The following is an 18,699-nucleotide window of genomic DNA, read 5'->3' on the forward strand; positions in this document are numbered from 1 at the left end:
GGCAGAACACACAGTATGTTTATGGGAGGGCTTGCCAGAGAGGAATGCTGGGAGAAAGGCTGACACAGAAAGGTGGGACTCGGGTGCCCTAGCTCTAAGGAGCAAAGACAGAGAGAGACCTGGCCTAGCCAGCAACCGGTGAGCCACACAACGGGCAGGCACAAACACCTCAGGTCATGGCCGAGAAGATCAAAGAGGAGACCCAGCTGTGGAACGGGACTGCACTTCAGGATGCTTCCGTGAGTAAGATTAGCCACCTAGTCCTGGGGTGGAGGCAGGGGGAAACCGACCTTTCTTTCCTACCCCAGGATTAGTCCTAATTCACCACCTGGACTTCAAGGAGAATGGCAGTGGGGCGGTGTGGGCAGGCAGAGGGGAGCAGGTTCAGGGGCCAGGAAGCCTGAGGTCACTTCCTACTCCGCAACATGCTCCTGGAGGGAGAGGATGCTCTTGTGAATGACTGGAATTGGTGTTTTCCGAATGACATTCCATCACAGAGCATTGACCCATGCGGCCGTCAGACCAAGAGTCTCAGTGGTGCTCAAGACACAGCGGTGGGGTAACAACTCCCAAAATAGATCCCTATTTTGGGAGCGTCAGAATTGTATGCTTGCAATCCTATGATCTAGGGGAGAGATGGAGGGAACAGAGAGCAAGCTGGTGGCCAGGAAGTGGAGCTCGTAGGCTTCCTTCCTCATCTAAGCAGAGAAACGTTTGCTTAATAAACGGCCTTTAACTGGAGCTGTGGGCAGGCTTTGAAGCAGAAGGCAGTGTGGGAAGGTAGAGGAGAAAAGATCTTCACCCCTAGCATCTACACCCCACCAACTTTTCTGGAAAGACCAGAACAGGATGGCCCACATCCGACAGAAAGCCACCGTCCCCTGTTCTAGGTGAGGCAGGGTCGCCTGGGACTGACCGATTCTATTCGCACGGCAACAGCCAACTCTGCTGTCAAAATTCCCCACGAGGCAGACATCCATGAAGAAATAGCTCCTACTACGTGGGTCCCTTGGAACTTTGATGCGCACTTCCTGAACAGGATATAAAACCAGTGGCAGCTTTGGGGTCTTTTGCCCTTCAGATCACCACCACAGCCGAAGCGGCAATGAGCCGTCAGAGTTCTATATCCAAAAGCGTGCCTAGGTCCTGCCACTTACAAGTTCTTCCTGTTGTGTGCGCCCCATGATGACCCACCACTGACAACTGTGGGGCTTGGGGGAAAAAAAAACACAATGACACTGCCATGCCCTGTGCCTCCATATTTAAAAGCTACCAGTCAAGCTAAAAAGTGTTCCGTGGTTTCCAGCCTTTCACCTCTGTATGCAAATTTAGGGAACGGAGCTTTTCTGAGGAGCTGACTTCTGGTCCATGCCATGCCCACCCGTTCTGTGCCCACCCAGCTTTTCACTCCGCAAAGAACTCATGCAGCGGCCACACATTCTTTCTACTCATAGTCTAGTTAGGCCTTCCCCAGAGACTGCCCATCCTCAGAAAGATGTCCTGGGAGGAGGGAGGAGATCAGGGCTATCTACACAGGGAATTCTGGCATTGAGTCCCAGGGCAGCAGGGCCTGTGGTCCACAGCTTCCTCACACCGTGGAAGGAACAGGGATAGGAAAGCCTGGACCCTTGGCAGAGGCTAGTGAGTTCACGTCAGGAGGTATCAACAGCCCACTTGCCTGGGGCTGGAGACTTACCATTTTTGTCCCTGCCAGTCTCTTTTTTCTGCACATTTCTCCCTTTTCGTGCCCTCTGGGTCTGCCTACTTGTCTGCGCCTCTGGCTCAGGGATGTAACCAGAAGTTAATACAAGGAGACGTCACACTGTAGCCCAGCAAGGAGCCATGCTGGCTACCTACAAATAAACCTGCTTTCACGATTCTGGGTGTCACCTGTCAAAAATTCAAATGATGTTCTGACAGTCACCCTCATTAAAGTGTCAGCTGAATAGATATTTAAGGATTTGAAAAATAGAGAGAGTTTGTCAAAACCTCAGGAAGAGTCTAACAAATCCTTCCTGGGTGCCAAGGAAAATATTTTAAAATGGAACAGAAGTCATCCACAAGCCAGACAGGATTTTCCCCCCTTTCCGGAAGCCGAGTTGTCTGTGAGGCTCCTGGAAACCCAGACTCTCCATGTGGTTGGGGTTAACGGGCTTGGGTGAGTTAGCGGCCAACTGACAAGTTAGCGTCGAGCCTTCCACTTTGTCCTCTCTGTCCGTCTAAACCCCTGGGTCTCCGCACCTCTCTTGTCATAATAGTGCAGTGACGTGAGAGCTCTTCCTTTTCCACTCCTGAAGCCAGCGGGAACTTACCAGTACAAGTATCTACGAACAGATTCCTATCCCGTGCAAGCAACTAAGATCTCTTCTAAAGATAACTGATTTGAAAAGAAGAAACCCCAGGGACCTGGGATGTGATTCTATGGCTCTGTCAGTACCGTGATTAACCTAGCATATTTGATGCCATGGATCTGATTTTCCCAGTACACCACACACACATACACACACAGACACACACACAGACAGACAGACACACACAGACACACACAGACACACACACAGAGACACACATACACACACAGACACACACACAGACAGACAGACACACACAGACACACACAGACACACACACAGAGACACACATACACACACAGACACACACACAGACAGACAGACACACACAGACACACACAGACACACACACAGAGACACACATACACACACAGACACACACACAGAGACACACATACACACACAGACACACACACAGACAGACACACACAGACACACACAGACACACACACAGACACACACACAGAGACACACACACAGACACACACACAGAGACACACAGACACACACACACAGAGACACACAGACACACACACAGACACACAGAGACACACAGACACACACACAGAGACACACAGACACACACACACACAGACACACACACAGACACACACACAGAGAGACACAGACACACACACAGACACACAGACACACACACAGAGAGACACACAGACACACACACACAGACACACACACACACAGACACATACACAGACACACAGAGACACAGACACACACACAGAGAGACACACGGACACACACACACAGACACACACACAGACACACACACACACACACAGACACACACACTGAGACACACAGACACAGACACAGACACATACACAGACACACACACACAGACACAGACACAAAGACAGAGACAGACAGACAGACAGACAGACAGACAGACAGACACACACACACACAGACACACACACTGAGACACACAGACACACACACAGACACAGACACATACACAGACACACACACACAGACACAGACACAAAGACAGACAGACAGACAGACAGACAGACAGACAGACACACACACACACACACACACACACGCGGTATCTCCAATATATCCCTACTTCAGAGAGATGAACTATGTTAAGGGACCAGGGAGGGATGGTGGGCAGTCAGATCCTGGGCATCACAATGAGACAGGAGACACAAATTCTGGTGTTCTGAAGCACAGTGAGGTGACCATAGTCTATACCACTGCTATTATATTTTTAAAAATAAAGATCAGAGGATGGAGCTGGAGAGATGCTCAAATATTAAGAGCACCTGAGAATACCTGGGCTCCATTCCCATCACACACAGATGGTTTACAACCACCAGGACCCAGTGACCTCTTTTGACCTCTGAGGGTATCAGGTACGTGTGTGGTGCTCGTACATGCATGCAGGTAAACAGTCAGACACACAAAACAAAATAAAATGTTCACTTTCAAAACAAAAGACCGGAAGAGAAGAATTTGGTGGTTTCCAACTCAAAGAAATGACAGATGGGAAAGGTGCTTGCTCGCTGCATGTGACCTTTACACGCTGACTCCATATATCAAATGATCACACAGGAAACACAGATATGCCACCAAGTCAACAGTAAGGACAGCATTATAGTAATTTGGGGATGATGTTAGTAATGATGACAATGATGATGGTGATGGCAGGACTTCCTTCTAAACGTCCCCAAAGGATTTTCAACAGCTTTGTGGCACAAGATCCCTTATCAACATCAGATAAAACTTCCCTGGGGGAGGCAGAGTTAATTGGCTGTTGTCCGTCTCTTTCTCATACTGTGTCTATTTGACACTGGGTGCCGTTCTGCCAGACTTGGAAATCGAAAGTCACTTGTCAAGGGTTTCATGGCTCCCAGCTCAGACCTCCCCGCTGGAATCTGGAGTGTCACCTACCTTAAGCAGCTTAGACTCAGGCACCAGCCTGAGGCTGCAGATCTCTGAGGCTGGAGCTGACCTGGAGAAGCCTGGGCCACCCTCATCAATGGTCATGTTTTTCTCAGAGCCCTGTGTACACCTTCATGGTCCTACTTCCTGTGGGATCTCAACCACAATGGCAGCAGCTGTCTGTGCCTGTCTCACACCTCCTGTCTGCTTCTCTGCCCCTCACCTGACATGTCTCCCAGCAGGGCCTCCAAGACAGCTTGTTCTCCTCTGAAAGTGACAACAGCCTGTACTTCACCTACAGTGGCCAGTCCAACACTCTGGAGGTCAGAGATCTCACCTACCAGGTAAGAGCACATGCCTGGCTTCAGGGGAGAAGAGTGAGCAGGTAATAGAATGTTCAGGGGAAGGAAGGGTTCTCTAACCCCAGGGACGAAGTTCAGTCTTTCTCGGGTACAAGCCCCACCTGCAGCTAGAGGTTTGGAAAAAGGTAGAACCCTTGTGAGGATGTTAATGTTCACTGTGAAGGCCTGTGGGGGATATCTCTGGAACTCATAACTTTAAAATTTGAAATCAGTCAAAACATATATATATATATATATATATATATTTATTTATAGATGTGGTGTGTATACATATTTTATGTTTATAATATGTGTTTATCATATACATAAATATATGTCTTTGTTTTACAAACACATATATGATGTAGCTATACAATGTATGACATATATGAACATATTATATATTTGTATTAGATGACAGATATCAAAGGGACTAGGGAGGTGGCCCACTCAGTAAAGTGCCTAAGCTCAGATTTCCAGACCCAGCAGAAGACACTCTGGTCTGGGTGGCACATGGCTGTGGTTTTGGAGTTAGGAGGATTCTTACATGTCTGTCACTCAGCCTGGCTGAATCTGTGAGTTCCCGGGTCAGCAAGAGACCAGGTCTCAAAGGTAAAGTAGAAAACCTTTGAGGAAGACAGTGCTATTTACCTCTGGGCTCCACACACACGTGCTAGGTGCAGTTACACATACATGTGCATGTACATACCTGTAGAAAACACACATGGCAAAACAGAGTGTTTGTGAAGACACTCTATCTGGCTTCCCTTGAAGTCAACATCTTGCAATCTGCATAGCACTTATCAATATTAGGAAATTAACAACATGCTCTGAAGTAAATAACAGCTTAGTGAGATTTCATTCACTTAGATCTACCATTATTTATCCATCATCCATCCATCCATCCATCCATCCATCCATCCATCCATCCATCCATCTATCCATCCATCTATCTATCTTTCCAAGTACCTACCTGTTGTTCATTTTTATAAAAATATGTTCTTATTTCTGATAAAATACCCAGAATGCAAAGGCAACAATGGTGAGAGACGTCTCAGGAATGCCCTTGTCAGAATTCAGTGATTTCCAACCCCCCATTTCCTCATGGGTAAACCACACGCTGCCCAAGTGGGATGGTGAACTTCAGAGTGAGTCTAAAGGAAGGAATGAGGCACCGTGTAACCTCTCTCTCCCCTGCCATGCACTGTAAACTGCATGATCCTGAGTAAATTCCTTAACTGCTTTGAACTGGTCAGTAAAATAAACAATGGTGCTCGCAATGAACAGTACATGGGCTAATGGTGTTAAGCGGTTATTGTGATGGCTTGCAGCTGGTAAACACTTGCTGTTTTTTTCTGATATGTTCATGCTTTCTGGTCACTCACGCCCACAGCTCTAGACTTGAACTGGATGGTGGGCTCTCCCAGCCATGTTTGGTAGGGCTGAGGTGTGGGATGCCTCAAGATCTATTAGTATCAGGATGTCTACTATGAGAGGAGTTATACAAAGCAATAGTAGAAGCTGCTGACACCTCTGAATGGCTCAGCTTCCCAAGGACTCGCTAACCTCTCCCCACAGGTGGACATTGCCTCTCAGGTGCCTTGGTTTGAGCAGTTGGCCCAGTTCAAGATACCTTGGAGGTCTCACAGCAACCAAGACTCCTGTGATCTGGGCATCCGAAACCTGAGCTTCAAAGTGAGGAGTGGACAGATGCTGGCCATCATAGGGAGCTCAGGTACCAATAGAGATTGTCAGGGGACAATGGCTTTTCCCCCCTATGATACAGAACAGCCTTCAGTCATGGATCCTGTGTGCAGAACTCTGGACTAACAACATATTATGGCAAGGTGGCTGAGAGCACAGGTTCTGAGTCAGACAGACCTGGGTTCAAATGTCCCCTCCCACACCCACCAACTCCTGTATGTTGGTGCTGTTGTGCACCTGAGTGAGACTCTAGTCTACCTGCAGCTTTGGCCATAGTGTCTGCTTGCAGTTCCCACTGGACCAAGACCATACACAAGCAGCTCTAGAACATGTTCTAGAGAACATGTTGGGGGTGTTCTTTTCAGAGACTCCCCCAACCACAGGTGCCTGCTCAGGTCGTTTCTGCACAGTCAGAGTCAGGTCATGGTCAGACAATGACTCTGCAGGTCCGAGCCACCATTGCTCCCTCCACAGTCCTAGCATAACCTCCAATCGCCTGCAAAGAGCAAAAGATCCCTGAAGTGTCTCAGGCAATCACTTTCACGGGGAAAAACCTGAAATGACCTTGCAGATGAGAGGAACTTGGAGAATGGTCTGTTTCCCATGTTGGATTCTGCCTTATACTCTTCCTGTCTGAAAGCATTTTAGAAAGAAGATTTTAAAATCATCTAGCCCTCCATATTCCTAGAGTGTTCTTTGTGAGCACATGCACACACACACATACTCACAGACACACACACACACACACACACACACACACACACACAATTTTGACATTTTGAAAGACAGGAATTTAACCAGCGCCAGATCTTACACTTGCATTTGATTCTTCCTGGGATTCCTCTACACCGGATTAGAGAGCGTACTTTATACCTTTTAATTAATCATTTCCAGAAGGATAAATTGCTCAACACTTCTAACATCTGTTCCAAACTTTTACACTCTTCTGATAGAGTTGCTTACTGTCTAACCAAAGATCAAATAAGCCACAATGTGTAAACGCACTTTGTAACTGAACAACTTGCTCATTCATCCTCTGGCCCTGACCCTGTGGTGCTGATGTAAACAAGCAAAGGGTGTTGGACTTCTAATGTCTGAAAGCTTTTCTTGTTCAGTCTGTCCTTTGGGGGCACCTAGGAGACATAGGAGCTATCACTCAGTCATGATGCTGAATACTGATGAATGCACATTCCCATGGCCCTTTGGCCAGCAGCAGCCCTGATTTTTCAATTAGGAAAGTGAAGTTCCTGAAGCTGAGCAGGATTTACCCTGAATAACATCCAGGTTCTGGTTCAGCTTAGCTTGGCTTCGAGATTACTTGACTGAAAGTGCTGAAGCTTTCTTAGAAAGACTAAGTCATTACACATCCCGCGATGGCAATTACTTTAATACTATCACACAAGGAGACCATGAGTACGCATACTAGCCATATAAAGAATGATTTTTAAAATTATTCTAAAACATTAGCTCCAAGCATTTAGCTTGTTCTGTCGAATCAGCCACACAAAAGGATTTCGAAGTTAATGAAGCTCCTGGTGAGGAGACAGCAGCCACCATCGTAGGGTTCTTGAATGCTGTGGCTCTTCAGAGAGCATTTGCCCAAATGCACCAGGCACTCTTTGCTAGAAAGTCTGTCACTACCTTTTGCCAGTTTTGCTTAGGAAATGTGATCTTCCTGCCCTCTGACTGGGGACCCCTGGTACCTGTGAATGCTCACAAAGTCAGTGTCTGAGGCTGAACAGGGAGTAGGGCTGAGGTCTCTCTCTCTCTCTCTCTCTCTGTGTGTGTGTGTGTGTGTGTGTGTATGTGTGTGTGTGTCTGTCTGTCTGTCTATCTGTCTCTGTCTCTCTTCTGATTGAGACATGCCTAACGGGTAGCTGCCTGCTCTCCATGCCTCTGGATGTAGTCAAGGGGAATATATATGAAGACCCTTGGGTTTATGGATATGTCAGGCTGCATGTGACACATGGCAAGGAAGTTTGTCACATACAGTCTAGAGGCATTTGCCTTGTTTACAAAAGAAAAAAAATATTAATTCTACAAACAGTGTGGAAACCAAAACCTCGCCTGGGAGACCCAAACAGACTTTTGGTTTGTCTCCAGCTTGGAGCCCAGGAAGGTGTTCTCTTAGCTTGAGGCAGGGGCACATCCACAGCTAAAATAGTTATGGTGGTGCACACCTTGAATAGGCACTTAGGAGGCAGAGACAGGGGACAGGGCGATCTCGGTGCATTTAAGCCAGCCTGCTCTATACAGTAAGTTTCAGGACATCTCGGGCTGCACAGTGAGAACCTGTCACAAAACAACAACAAAATCAGTTACAGGAGTGAAAGTCCTAATCGAATATTTTTGGAAGCTAGATCCAATGTTTACACCTCCAGATTAATCGGCATTAATTCGTTGTTCAGGAGTGAATGAAGAGATAATATTTCTGTGTAAGGCAGAGGGAAAAGACACTGATTTTTAGAGTGAGAGAAGGTATAGACATTTGGGAGCCTACACCGATTTTGTCAATTATGTTTCTCAAATAGGCTGTAGGGTTTTTTGTTTGTTTGGTTTGGTTTGGTTTGGGGGGGGTGTTTGTTTTGGAAGGTTTGTTTGTTTTTTTGTTTTTGGTTTGGTTTTAGGTTTTGGGTTTGCTTTTTTGTTTGCTTGTTTGGTGGTTAGTTTGTTTGTTTTTGAGGCAGTATTTCTCTATGTAATCCTGGATGCCCTGGAACTCACTCTGTAGACTAGGCAGGCTTCAAACTCACAGAGATACCTGCCTCTGCCTTCCAAGTGCTGGGATTAAAGGTATGCTCCACCACCACCTAGCTAGGTTGTAGTTTTAAATTCTTTAAAGACTATGAATGCTCCCAATTAGCCATTCTCACAAAGCCACATCAGAGCCAAATGATGAAGGAGATGCTGCCAAGGCTTTTTCAGCCCAAAATAGCTATACTTTGTGGTGTAATTAGCCCCCAACTTGAGAGAAAGCCATTGGTTAGTAGTGGGAGAGGGAGAGTGTACCAGGTCTGGCAGCAGGCTTGTAGCAGTCGGAACTCCAGCCTTCTATCTAAAATCCACCCACTCAAGTTGGATGTAGAAAAAAAAAAAGCCTGAACGTGCACCTGCTGGGTTGTCCCACACAAATCTAAGAGCAGTGTGGGCTGCAGAAGGCGGAGGCAGTTGGCAGGTAAGCCCTGCAGAAACTGTGCCCTCAGGAATGCCTCTGGATTTGCAGGCTGCGGGAGAGCCTCATTACTCGACGTGATCACAGGCAGAGACCATGGTGGCAAGATGAAATCAGGACAAATCTGGATAAACGGGCAACCCAGCACGCCTCAGCTGATGCGGAAGTGTGTGGCGCACGTGCGCCAGCATGACCAACTGCTCCCCAACCTGACTGTCAGAGAGACCCTGACTTTCATTGCCCAGATGCGCCTTCCCAGGACCTTCTCTCAGGCCCAGCGTGACAAAAGGGTAACCAGTTGGTTGGTCGGTGTCCCTGCTGTCTGAGACTTCCCTGATTTGCCAGAAGATTTAGTCTAGTTAGACAGTTCAACCAACCCACCCTAAATGCCAATGCACTTAGCCTCGGGGCTTCACTTCCTGGACCTTGTTGTCAAGTGGTCATAAGTGTGTGTTTGTTTATTTGTGTAAGGCTTTTCTGGTGCTTCATGTGAGTGGGGAGCCAGTTATCTGGTCTGATTCCCAGTCTACAATGTGTGCTCTGCAAGGCGAATCTGCTCAGAACCTGGGGACATGGGGGCGCAGTGGGAGGGAGGGGTTGCCAAGCAACGCTGCAGGGAAATAAAGCGCAGAAACTCCTTTGACTGAGTGAAGGAGTTTGCGCAGCCACGGACGCTCATAACGCTCAGCCTGCCCTCAGGTGGAAGACGTGATTGCGGAGCTGCGGCTGCGGCAGTGTGCTAACACCCGAGTGGGCAACACATACGTACGTGGGGTGTCCGGGGGTGAGCGCCGAAGAGTAAGCATTGGGGTGCAGCTCCTGTGGAACCCAGGTGAGGCCTGGGATTCTGAGGGGCGAGGATCTGAGCCTACAACCTGCCCGTCGTGGTCACTGGGCTCCCTGTGCGATATCTCCAGGAATCCTCATCCTGGACGAACCCACTTCCGGCCTCGACAGCTTCACAGCCCACAACCTGGTGAGAACTTTGTCCCGCCTGGCCAAAGGCAACAGGCTGGTGCTCATCTCCCTCCACCAGCCTCGCTCTGACATCTTCAGGCTATTTGACCTGGTCCTTCTGATTACATCTGGCACCCCTATCTACCTGGGGTCAGCACAGCACATGGTGCAGTACTTCACGTCAATTGGCCACCCGTGTCCCCGCTATAGCAACCCCGCTGACTTCTACGGTGAGTAAAGACAGTGGCCTGGAACCCGGCACACAGTCATTTGCTGACACCCCCTCCAAACAAACAAACAAACAACACCAAATACTTACTGAGAATATCTTGGGGAGACACTGTTATGTATGCCCCCCCAGATGAGGAGGAGCCAGGACAGAGTCGTCGAATACAAAATGGGGAACTGGTCAGTTTGCCAGGGTCAAATGCCAGGCATGAGTATTGCAGTCTTCTGACACAATGTCCCACCCTACAGGAATGACAAGAAGGGGTAGACATTTGCAGATCGGTAGACTGAGGACGTAATCCAAGAGGTCTTGGATCCAGATGTACACTTGCGGTCTTTATGAAGACTGGAGGAAGCAATGGGTGTGTGTGTGGGGGGGGGAGGCGGGGGAGAGCTCCACAGAGGCAGGAACCATAGTCCGAGAGGATCAGGACAGGGCCAACAAGTCTCTGAATATAGACTGCTTGATTGATAGGTCACTGCTTGATTGATAGGTCACTGCCTTAGTTTTCTTTGGGGTCCCAGGTACTCAGTCTCTCAGGAAGAACATAATGAACCGCTTTATTTATGGGGAACAGTGGCCTTTCAGTACGCCTGCCTGTAAAACACCCATCAAGAGTGCTGAGGAATGGTCCAGATGCTGACCAGGTGGCCAGTTATACCAGAGCCAGGACAGCAGCAGTAACCAGTTCCAGTTCCCTAGGTGATCAGGGACCTCGCGTGCTTCCTCGGGTGGCACAGTACTAACCTTCATAGGGTCTCTTGTCAAGCCAAGTCCAGCTCTGTCTTCACAGATGAGCCGAGGAACCTCAGCCCTGACCTACTGTGCGCTAGCACAACTGTGGGAGCCGGCCCAGAGCTCCCTCCCATGCCTGGCCCTCAGCCTTGACTCTGGGCCATTCCGCCCACGCTGTCACCTCAGCATCCTCAGCTATCCCAGGAGGAAAGGGTTCCTGGCTTGTTTCCCAGCCCTGTGAACTCATGACCTCAATGAACTCCCATACAAGTCATCTTCCAAGCTCAGGTTGCCAACCTGACTTCCCATGTGCCACACTCTGGTCAGTGTCCTCAGATAAGGGGGCAACAGTTGCCAACCTGGCTACTGGGGGAAGTTTGAATGAGCCTAGGAGGGCTGCCCAAAACCAAGTAACCATGGCAGACACAAAGACTTACTGTTTTTCTGTTTTCGTTTGGAGGGAGTAGGGATAGGGTCCTTTTCTACAAGCCCCAAGGCAGGTGGCTGTCACTAATGTGGGGTGCGGGGTGCCCAGCAAATGTAAATTTTGAGCCTATGTGGTTCATAGGCCTCTCCCTCCCTCAGGAGATTTTCTCTTGTGTTGTGCAATTCACACCAATAAGGGAAAGGGATGGTGGACAGCCCAGTCATGCACAGTCCTGGAGTCTCCAGGGGATAGCACTGCCTGGGCTGTGACCCATGGGCCTGGCACCTTCTGTCACTGTGGGGTGCGTTGTGGGGAGGGCAGAGCCGTTCTCATAGCTGCAGGGTGGCATTGCCAAATGCAGGGTGGCATCTTCTCAGATTGTATGTGGCTGGTCCCCAGCACCCTGGCCACTTGGGAGACCAAACTATTAATTCACAAAAACAGGCAAATATATACACAGTTGAAATTAGAACCAGCATCTATCTGTGATGACTTACCTGCAGTCACCTGCCCACTTTAGGAATGTGTCTGTGACGCTGGGGAGGGGCAGGGCTGGGTCCTCTGCTATTGGTCACTTCCTGATCTATGGCCCACCCAAGGCATCTGCATACAGGCAGAGCCAGAGACCATTGCTTCACAGTCCCTTCCCAGAGGGTGGGAGAGCTCCAGGGACTGGGTCGCCTATGGCCCTGCGTCTTCTGCTTACAGTGGACTTGACCAGCATTGACAGGCGCAGCAAGGAACAGGAGGTGGCCACCATGGAGAAAGCTCGCTCGCTTGCAGCCTTGTTCCTGGAAAAAGTGCAAGGCTTTGATGACTTTCTGTGGAAAGCTGAGACAAAGGAGCTCGACACAGGCACCTACGCAGTCAGGTACAGAGGGACACTGCCCTGGTGGGGGAGGCTCTGGTGGCGCACCCCCCATCCTGACCACATATTGTTCCCAACAGCCAGACCCTCACACAGGACACCAGTTGTGGAAGTGCTGCTGCTAAGCTGCCCGGGATGATACAGCAGTTTACCACCCTGATCCGGTAACTCTCTCTCTCTCTCTCTCTCTCTCTCTCTCTCTCTCTCTCTCTCTCTCTCTCTCTCTCTCTCTCTCGCCTCTGAGTATCAAAGCAAAGCATTCCGACCAGAAGGGAATCTAAGGGAAGGAACGAGCGGTGGAATCTCGTGAAAGCCAGCATCCCTAGGACCAGCCTAGCAATCCTGTGTCACCCTGACGCCCTCATCTCTAGCCAAGAATAAAATTGCGTTAGTGGCAGTGATCATAGAAATAGTCACGTAAGACACTCAGAAGGGCAGATGCTCAATGCAGGCTATGTGTGCCTGCCGCACTCGGGCTTTCTGGGGGTCTACGCATGCAGAGCCCCGGGACCAGTCCTAAGCCGCACTCGGGCTTTCTGGGGGTCTACGCATGCAGAGCCCCGGGACCAGTCCTAAGCCGCACTCGGGCTTTCTGGGGGTCTACGCATGCAGAGCCCCGGGACCTATGGCTTAGTAACCAGCTATTTAACCTAAGCACCGTGTCTCTGCCTCCTCTCTGACTGGAGCACTCCAGCTTGGTCATACTTCATTTGGTCTAGTCTATTTGGATGGCCACCTCATTTGGAGGCTTTGACCATTATGGGACACACCATGGCCAACATCTTTATGACATCCTTAGTTCTCTGTTTCCTGTAAGTAAGACCATTACTGATGTTAAAACGTCATCATTGACCAGTGCTGGGGAGGATATGAGACTAGAGGATCTCAAGTTCAGTGCCATCCTGGGCTCATAGCTACAGACTGGACACAAAACCAAGACAAAGACAGCTCCCAAGCGACAGTCATACAGTCAGCACCCACGTCATAGGCACGCTGTGGTGGCAATTACAACCTAGATTGTACACGTGAGGAAATGCGGCTTCGGGTGATAAGGCCATAGTCTTATATGTTGTTCCTTTGACATTTCTTTTTCTCTTTCCCTCCCTCCCTCTCACTCCCCTCCCCTCCCTCCCTTTCCAGTCGTCAGATTTCCAATGACTTCCGGGACCTGTCCACTCTGCTCATCCATGGGGCAGAAGCCTGCCTGATGTCCCTCATCATTGGGTTCCTTTACTATGGCCACGAGGCCAAGCCGCTCTCCTTCATGGATATGTCAGCCCTCCTGTTCATGATAGGAGCGCTCGTTCCCTTTAACGTCATTCTGGATGTCGTCTCCAAATGTGAGTATCACCTGCCCTGCTCACCAGACTTCGGGGCAGTGGGACAGCTCTGAGGTCAGCCTCTGTGCTTCCCCTGGCTCCTTGGGACAATGGCTTTATGGAACCAACTCATCGTGATGGTGTGATGAGCAGCGGCTGCTCTAAAAGTCTGCACACTAGTATCAGCACTCAGCACTAACATAGCATGCAGGGCGTGCTGTCCTGGCTGTTCAGGGCTCCCCAAATCCCTGGAGTACAATGGGTCCTCTTTGCCTGTGATTTACAAAGCATATGAACAGATTCAGAAAGTATAACTCCCCCCCCCCCCCCACCGCAGTGCCGGGAACTGAAGCCATAGCTTTGCGAATGCTGGGCAAATGTTCTGCCAGATGCAACATCAGTAACAGTCGCTCATTCATCTGCAGGTCACTCGGAGAGGTCGATGCTGTACTACGAACTAGAAGACGGGCTGTACACTGCTGGTCCATATTTCTTTGCCAAGGTCAGAGCCGGAAGCAAATGCCACAGGGCATAGCACACCTTGCAGCAAAGAGTTTGACGGAAACACTCAGCCACGCAGTCTCTGGGAGAGTTTCAGAGACTCTCCGGTCATTAAACTGTCCCCAGAAAGGCCAGGGCTGTACAGAAAACAAGGTACTTTTCTGGGCAGTCGCGAGTTAGGGAGGAAGAAGCGGGCAACACCAAGCAGAACTTGCTTCCCTGAGCGAGACGGGCAAGTGTTTGCACGAAGAGGCTCAGGAATGACTCTTGCAAAGCCACACAGCTACTAGGTGTGGGCAGGAAGGGTCGGTATCAAGATGGGTATTAGCAGAGCATATACCAGCTTCCTTCATGGAGCAATGGCAGTTTGGTGAGGGGTCAGGGACAGAGGTCTCCCCGAGAGGGAATACTGGCACCCTAGACGTTGCTACGCTTTAAAACATCCTCAGACAATAGCATACACCGGTGATGTTTGCTCCATTTCCTAGTTAAGGCTGTGCTTTGCAGATCCTAGGCGAACTGCCGGAGCACTGTGCCTACGTCATCATCTATGGGATGCCCATCTACTGGCTGACCAACCTGCGGCCAGTGCCTGAGCTCTTCCTTCTGCACTTCACGCTTGTGTGGTTGGTGGTCTTCTGCTGCAGGACCATGGCCCTGGCTGCCTCTGCCATGCTGCCCACCTTCCACATGTCCTCTTTCTTCTGCAACGCTCTCTACAATTCCTTCTACCTTACCGCTGGCTTCATGATAAACTTGGACAACCTGTGGACAGGTGAGGTTGCCCCCTCTGCGCAGTTACGTCTCTCCTGGCCTTCACCAGCTGCACAGCAGGCTATGGGTCAGGTAACACTGCCTGGCCGCCTCATACACACCCAGAGGTCACCTGACTCCCTCCCACTACATTTGCCTCTGAGCTAAGCCTAAATGCTCCCAGGGTTTCATCCTGACTCCGCCCTCACTGTTTAATCCAGAGCCAGGATAATCATCTGGTTTCTCGGTGGCCTTTGCAATGTCCACCTATGCAGAGTGAGCTTTCTGGGGGACAAGTTCCTGTCCTCTCTTGTTCAAAGCCTCTCAGAGCGGCTGGTTCAGAATGCCTCCCCACCCCCAGCTCTCATAAAGCCTCCAGAACCTTCTCACTGTGGAGCCCATGAGGCTGTCTTCTGTATACACTGGCTTTGATACCCTCTCCTTAGCCAGCCTTTGCTGTTATCTAAGTGGGACTTGCAGCTTCCTCCTCTCCTAGCAGAGTGCTCCCCGGAATCAGGGTCCTCCTCTCCCAGCAGAGTGCTCCCCAGAGTCAGCATCCTCCTCTCCCAGCAGAGTACTCCCCAGAGTCAGATCCTCTTCTCCAGCAGAGTGCTTCCCAGAGTCAGCATCCTCCTCTCCCAGCAGAGTGCTCCCAGAGTCAGGGTCCTCCTCTCCAGCAGAGTGCTCCCCAAATTCAGCATCCTCCTCTCCCAGCAGAGTGCTCCCAGAGTCAGGATCCTCCTCTCCAGCAGAGTGCTCCCCAAATTCAGCATCCTCCTCTCCCAGCAGAGTGCTTCCCAGAGTCAGGGTCCTCCTCTCCAGCAGAGTGCTCCCCAGAGTCAAGTCCTCCTCTCCAGCAGAGTACTCCCCAGAGTCAGGGTCCTCCTCTCCCAGCAGAGTGCTCCACAGAGTCAGGGTCCTCCTCTCCAGCAGAGTGCTCCCCAGAGTCAGGGTCCTCCTCTCCAGCAGAGTACTCCCCAGAGTCAGGATCCTCCTCTCCAGCAGAGTGCTCCCCAGAGGCAGGATCCTCCTCTCCAGCAGAGTACTCCCCAGAGTCAGGATCCTCCTCTCCAGCAGAGTGCTCCCCAGAGTCAGGGTCCTCCTCTCCCAGTAGAGTGCTCCCCAGAGTCAGGGTCCTCCTCTCCAGCAGAGTGCTCCCCAAAGTCAGCATCCTCCTCTCCCAGCAGAGTGCTTCCCAGAGTCAGGTCCTCCTCTCCCAGCAGAGTGCTCCCCAGAGTCAGGGTCCTCCTCTCCAGCAGAGTGCTCCCCAGAGTCAGGTCCTCCTCTCCCAGCAGAGTGCTCCCCAGAGTCAGGATCCTCCTCTCCAGCAGAGTGCTCCCCAGAGTCAGGGTCCTCCTCTCCCAGCAGAGTGCTCCCCAGGGTCAGGGTCTTTGCTGTGGTGTTGTCTGAGTACTGTGAGGCTAAGCACATGCCGCACCTTATGAAACGGCTGTCCAGAGTGAGTAGCAATCCAACATGCAGATCACCTGTCCTTGGCCTCCTCAGCATGGTCCCCAGCCACAGCTGTTACCCCTCGTCTCTTTTCCTCCTTGGCCCTTCGAGGGATCTGCTGGCCACAGCCGGCACGACTCCTCTCTCCAGGAGCAGTCTGAGACTTGCTCAGGCCAGCAGAGACCATGGGAGGGACGCTTGTGACTGACGTAACTCTCGCTGTCCTCAGTACCTGCCTGGATTTCCAAGCTGTCATTCCTCCGGTGGTGCTTCTCGGGGCTGATGCAGATCCAGTTTAATGGGCACTTTTACAGCACACAGATCGGCAACTTCACCTTCACCGTCCCCGGAGATGTGGTGCGTATCCAAGGCTGGGAGCTCCCAATTCAAGCGCTACTGAGGGGGCAGCGTCCGTGGGCGCTCACCAAGTGTCTGTGTCTACAGATGGTCACTGCCATGGACCTGAACTCACATCCGCTCTATGCCATCTACCTCATTGTCATCGCCATCAGCTGTGGCTTCCTGTTCCTGTACTATCTGTCCTTGAAGTTCATCAAACAGAAGTCAGTTCAAGACTGGTGATGCTCAGCCTTGCTCCCACTGGTGGGGTCCTTCTCCCTGGGAGTCCGACTGAGGACAGTGATCAGAGATCTGGAGCAGCCAAGTCTTGGTGCTGCAGTGGCACAGGTCAGCCACAGGATGGCAGTAGAATAAAGACAGTTGAGAGGTGTTTCTCACAGGCCTGGGCTTGTGATGGGAGAGAAGCAGGTACTTGGTGGACCTGTAACATTGTTCATTCATTTTACATCTTCCTATAAACAGCCCAATATGGAATGGGAACCAATTGTATATGAACTGAGTAGCTAGGCTATGCAGAGATTTATGGAACCCCGAGAGGAAATTGGTTTATAGCAAAATGTTTAGCTTTCTTCTCCACCATTCTCACAGTTAGGCCACTCCCAAAACAGACTAGTGGATCAGTGGACCCCAAAGTCTGAGGGTCAACCGAGTGTCTACTCTATGGTAGGCATAGAATAAAGTATAGTGTGTGGCTATTGTCCTTTGTATGGACACCTTTGGCTAACGGCACAACCCACTGATGTGAGCAGCATCCCGTTACATCGGTGAGCACACCGTGACAAAGACAAATCCAGTTGTCTCCGCTTACAAGCTGTTTTGTGGTGGAATTTAAAAAGACAGCGAGGCTTCTAGGAGTTACAGAGTAAAAGGCCAGGCCTGAGGTGCCTCTAGAAATAGTTTGTAGAGTTTGTGTGAGCTCAGCCAGGCCTCAGAGTTGCATCCCCCTAGCTGGGGCTCAGGATCAGCTTTGAACCTTTCACAGTGGTTAGTAGATGGGCTTCCACACACAATTCAGGTTGAATGCTTCAAGCCTGTGTTGAGGACCACCTCACTCAAAGCATGGAGCTGGGAGGGGCTTGTTCCTAGAGGAAACTGAGTCTGGAACTGAAAAGAACAGTGAGGAGGGTGTTTGAGGCCGGGAGAGATGTTCTCCACTGGTTCCCCAGATCCTGACTGCATCTGGTGTGCTTCTTGGCCAGCCTCATGACTTCACTGGATGCTGACGAGGTAGGCCAAATCCCAGGCCTGACCAGTCCCGTAGACTCGGCATTCGTGTGTTCAGATTACACTTGAGCTCAGACCCCAGTGTGAGCGGCAGCTCCACAGCACGTTGTCCTTTCTTTCCCAGCACCCAGTGGCCTTGGGGAGTCCACACAGCCCAGTTGCCACCACCCATTGTGTAGACGTCACTCAAGAGCCACAGAAGCCTCATCCAAAGCAGAGTCCAAAGCACCCTCCAACTGTTTCTTTTTGTTTGGTGCAGTGCCCCCTGACTTCCTAGGGTAACTTTCAATTTGGATTTATCTGGTGCATTTCTCAATTAGATCCAGGCTGGGCCCCTTTGCTCAGAATATCCAGAAATGAAATTGGTTTTCCCCTAGTGTGTCCTGTCAGGTAGCATA

The 18,699-nt window shown here is 50.4% G+C and overlaps 1 protein-coding gene across 2 annotated transcripts; it reads left to right on the forward strand.

Moving 5' to 3' along the window:
• Positions 1 to 176: 176 nt before the first annotated feature.
• On the forward strand, positions 177 to 17,299 carry ABCG8 (ATP binding cassette subfamily G member 8; the record flags this gene model as incomplete). Of its 2 annotated transcripts, none has more annotated exons than XM_080914529.1 (13): positions 177 to 239; positions 4,499 to 4,603; positions 6,179 to 6,335; positions 9,528 to 9,766; positions 10,176 to 10,308; positions 10,394 to 10,663; positions 12,533 to 12,695; positions 12,773 to 12,856; positions 13,833 to 14,032; positions 14,437 to 14,513; positions 15,020 to 15,287; positions 16,947 to 17,074; positions 17,162 to 17,299. In XM_080914529.1, 13 exons carry the CDS (start codon positions 177 to 179, stop codon positions 17,297 to 17,299), a joined length of 2,025 nt encoding a protein of 674 aa, XP_080770655.1. The 2 variants fall into 2 exon arrangements, with proteins under 2 accessions (XP_080770655.1, XP_080770656.1); XM_080914530.1 differs by having other exon boundaries at positions 4,502 to 4,603.
• Between the last annotated feature and the right edge of the window lie 1,400 nt (positions 17,300 to 18,699).

This window comes from Micromys minutus, assembly GCF_963924665.1.
Source record: "Micromys minutus genome assembly, chromosome: 3".
Lineage (NCBI taxonomy): Eukaryota > Metazoa > Chordata > Mammalia > Rodentia > Muridae > Micromys > Micromys minutus.